This window comes from Calidris pugnax, unplaced genomic scaffold, assembly GCF_001431845.1.
Source record: "Calidris pugnax isolate Ruff unplaced genomic scaffold, ASM143184v1 scaffold45, whole genome shotgun sequence".
Classification (NCBI taxonomy): Eukaryota; Metazoa; Chordata; class Aves; order Charadriiformes; family Scolopacidae; genus Calidris; species Calidris pugnax.
This window is the reverse complement of record NW_015090764.1, coordinates 433,665-438,177: the sequence shown is the minus strand read 5'-3', so window position 1 is coordinate 438,177 and position 4,513 is coordinate 433,665. Positions and strand designations below refer to the sequence as shown.

General features: G+C 40.6%; 1 protein-coding gene across 9 annotated transcripts in view; it reads left to right on the top strand.

Annotated features, from left to right (window-relative positions):
• The window catches only part of BCAS3 (breast carcinoma amplified sequence 3), a 424,087-nt gene that overhangs the window by 233,627 nt on the left and 185,947 nt on the right, over positions 1–4,513 (top strand). The window contains exon 23 of one of the 9 annotated variants that reach the window (XM_014960202.1): positions 620–741. The exons of the other annotated variants lie outside the window; for them this stretch is intronic. Coding sequence (XP_014815688.1) covers positions 620–666 — 47 coding nt within the window. The 3' untranslated portion in view covers positions 667–741. Of the gene's footprint in view, positions 1–619; positions 742–4,513 lie in introns of those variants that run through there. 9 annotated transcript variants of the gene reach the window in all.

Below are 4,513 nucleotides of genomic sequence, written 5' to 3'. Positions count from 1 at the left end.
GGGGGGGGTGAGCGGGAGAGGGTTGGGAGGGGAGAGAGGCACTCTTCACACTCTGCTGAGTACACAGGCTTTCGAGATGAAAAACAGACGGAAAGAGACATTTCCAGCCATCTTGCTGATCTATGCAGGGGTTCACTGAACTGTGCAACATAGCACCAGACCCATGTATCATTTAATGTGCTAATTTCTTCTTCTTTTTTTTTCTTTTTTTTTTTTTTGTGAGTGAAGGAGTTTTTCATTTTGTTGACAAGCATATTAAAATTAAAAGTGGAAACAGTTAAAAGAGAGCCTGAAATGTAAACTCAATACCCACCGGTTACTTCCTCCTTTGACATTTAGAGCTATGGAGAGATCTGCTTAGTTTTGAAAAGCCTCTGACAAATGAGAATAGTCAGAATAAGTTTTCTATTTGGTCTGAACTGCACGTAACATCGTGATTTCTTTTTTTTTTAATTTTTTTTTTTTCTCCCTCACAAGCTGAAACACATGCCATATGCTCGCCCAAATGCTTCCCCTTCTTGCACTGCAAGACAGATACGAAACTTTTCTTACATTCTTTTTCCTAGACAAATATTTAGTTCCTTCTCCCTCCCTCTCTCTCTCCTTCCCTCCCTCCCAGGGCTGGTTCCAGCCAGAGGAGAGCGATGCTTTTCCCCATCGCCGTGAGCTCGGCCGGGCTGCGCTCCCTTGGTACCAAAAGGTCATTCAAACACTTCTTTTTTTGGGTATTCTTCGCTTCTTAGGAGAAGTTGGAAGCTTCTCCTAAGAATAAACCCATTTTACATTTTTGTGATTACTTTGGAGAGAAAAAAATGTGCAATAATACCAGAATGGAAATGGTGGGGGGGGAAGAACCACATTCCAAGTAATTTGATCGCACTCCTGTAGTATTTGCTTTGGTACTTCCCTATCATTAGCTATCCAGTTGCTTAAGGAGCAGCTGCACAGTCTGGTAAATTAATATATATGTTGTAGTCAGAAGTTTAGACAGAAGGAAAAGTGAAGTTACTTTGTGCTAACATAGATCCTGATCTCGCTAACTGGTATTCTAATTGAAGGTGGAGGAATTTTTAGCTCTTTTCATGTGTAAAGTAGTCTTGTCTCAGTAACGGTGGAGTTCTGTGAAATATATATGTATTTCTAACAGCATCTTGTGTCCTTAGCATTAACTCTACTTGTATTTTCTGTTTCTGAGCTTTTAGGCATTGTGAGAAAAATATGAGAGATTTGCAAACAGGGGCAAGGAGGGGTCAGATGTATCAAATGCGTGGATTCCAGGGAGCAGAGTACCCTGCCTTAGAAATGTGAATTAATAAGAGAGGTTCCTTCTGCGTGTACTTGGAGGAGCACAAAATAGTGGTAACTGGTGGGGATATTTGTCATCTTAATAAACTGACAAAATGGAAAAATAAACTCGAATCTTATCAGTCTGCATTTTTGCTCGGGATGAAAGTGTTTGAAGAAAAATCATAAAGGAATCCATGGTAGCTCAAGGAGGTTAAACTCAACAGTTGTTTCCTTTGAAGTGTATGACCACGAGGTTAATTGCCAAAACTGCTTGTGGAAAAGGTGGTAACAATTTAACAAGACTGTACAACTGCAGGGACTCAGATGAATATCAGGTGTTTGCAGATGGTTGGGGTTGGGTTGGTTGGTTGTTTTTTTTTTTGCCTAACAGGAAAAGGGGAGAAAAAACCAGAATGAGAACCAGGGGACAGAGCGGGAGAATAAAGCCCGACTAAACAGCCAATAATTCCTTGTTTGCTTTGCCAATGAGGCTGTAATTGGCCGGGAGGTTAATGGCAGGCTGTGGATTGGCGGGCGGCAGCGCTCGCTCCGCGCCGTTCGACAGGAGACGGCAATTATTAGAGCTTTCACGTCTCTTCTTTAGGCTCACGACGACTCTGATTTATTAATCCCAGTAAGACTGCTGCGAGGAGTTTACAGTTCAAGGCATGGGGTTTTGTGTTTCTGCTGCTTGCACTCAGGTTTAGTCCAGAATTTATTTTTCCAGCTCTGGATCGGTAGGTTCATGTGTCCCTTTCTGAAACTGCCGTACTTCTACATCTTTCTTAATTTAGTGAGAACAAAGTCTTTAAACACACAATTCCCTGAAGCCCTCCAGAAACCCAATTAGGTCAATGCAATATCATAATTGGAAAGCTGAGATCCTTTATCATTAGTTACACTGGGTAAACAGAGATGCAAAAGTGTGATATAAACAGAAGTAGAAGAAATTCTTTTAATGTTGGCTTTCACTTCTAGAGGGAGACCCTTTGTAATTTTAACAATGTCATCAGGGTATTTTAATTTTGCCATTCCTTCTCAGGACTCAGCAGTGTTGTTTTCCACTGTTATATTTTACATCTGTAGCAATTTGTGGAACTCGGAAAAAGTGTACAAAGTACAGCTTTTTCAGGCTTTTTTTTCCAGTAGACAAAGAGTTGGCAACGCCTGAAAACAATGCAATGAGAATCTTTGAATCGTTAACTAAACTCTTTTGAACCTCCAAGAAAGTTTGTGACAGAAAGCTTGCTCACCAGTCACTAATCCCTATTTACATAGCTTGCTTTCTGTCAGCTATCCTTAATCAACTGCAAGGTTTATTAACAGCAACTCAAATAATAATTTTCTGGCTTGATGTTTAACTGAGCGACCGGCAAAACTTTGAAACCTTTCTCCTACAACGTCATTTACTCGCTTGACTCTAAAGCCAAAGCAGCAGCCTGAATCTGCAATTTAATACAGGCTGTAATTTTTCATGTCTTGTTTTGCTGTTTTCATATTGTGTATTAAAAGCAAAACTTCTTCTGGGAAGAATCCTCCCTCTGCAGCAAGCGGAGCTCTGTGCTCCAGCTGGAGCATCCCAGTACACTGCTGGCCCCCGCTCACAGCAGTCAGGAAATGTTGTGTGCTAATGTATGTGATGTAATGCAAAAGATCACATCTCTTTGGTCTGGTAAAGAATCATGAATTTGGGTCATGGTGGAATCACCCAAATAATGACACTCCAAAGTACATCATTTAACCTATCGCTTACTTTTTATAAACAGAGAATTCATTAAATCACAAAGTCGGGCATCTACGGGAAGTGATTACAACCAAAGGGCAAGGTATTTAAAACCTCTAGTTCCATCCCTTCCTATGAGATCTGACTGAGAGAAAGAGCTAAATTGGCTGCCAAACACCTATAAATCTGCTGTAGGGTCTTGTCTGTCGTAAGCCATTTACATTTTTACGATTCGATTACGGCCCTCACGCTGTTCCTGTGCCAGCGATGTCTTACAGGTGGCAGAAACCCCACTTCCAGCCCTCCAGAAGGTACCTGCCAGTCTTGCTTTTTTATTAAAAAAATACAGCATTCATATAACACCATTGCTATAAAGCATAATTTACACTTCTGAGAGGGGTAAAGCAACTCAGTTTACAAGTGTGATGTCTCCCCAGTATCGACTTAGACTCTACTCGTGAAGACAATGGCACGTTGAAAATATATGTTGCTTAATATAAACCATCCTTTCTTATTTTTCAACTTAACGTGGTCTCTAATGGGATCCAGTGGGTCCATGGGACTAGGCAGGCAAGTAACAGCCAGAGCAAAGAGGAGAAGGCAACTGCCATTCAGTTTTGAACCTTAAGAATATTTCTTCCTCGTTATAAAAACACACAGTTGCTACAACTCATATCGTTCCTTTTTATATATAGTAAAAAAAAAAGGGGGTGGGGAGAGAAAAAAAGGCTTTACAATCTACATATGCAAATCTTGCCGTGTTCCTCCCAGACAGGAGGAAACTCTAACTCTCAATAGATATTTATTTTCTAAATTGGCGACAGACATGCGAGCGAGAACGTTCAAATGACTTCAGCTCTCTCTCTGCCTTCATTATGGCAGGCGAGCAGATCACATATGGCATTATGGAAATCAGTAAATGAAAACCATATTGATCAGCATTGAGAACAAATGTAAAAAAGCTGGACTAAAGGAGGAGAGGTGGAGAAGTATGCTCCACTGTTCAACCTGATAGGCCCTCGTTAAGGCCTTTAATCATTTATTAATGTAAACTCCCTCCTTCCCTTTCCACTCAAATTACCTCAGCCATAGAGCATCCTGCTCCATTTATCTTTTAATGTTTCCTTTATTTAATTTATTTTTAAGCTATACATTATACTTTTATTACAAAATCAAGGGGTTTTTTTTTTCTTTTCTAAAGGACAGTGTTGAGCAACCAGATTTGATAGAAAGGTCCCAGCGAGCTCCTTTGAGTGCAAAGGGGAAGAACGAGCAAGATTTGCTTTTTTGTTGGATGGCAGATTTGGCTGCTGGAGGACTTGCAGTGAAAAAGAGTGTGTATTACACAGCCTCCCCCACTTCACGCTGTTTGTAATTAAGGTTGTGTCAGCATTTCCATCATAAACCCTTGTTTACAGGGTTTATAATTCAGCTGTGAAAATTTGCTTCGGGCCAGATTTGACATACAAGGGTTCAACCTCACAGTAAAGGAGACTTTTTGCC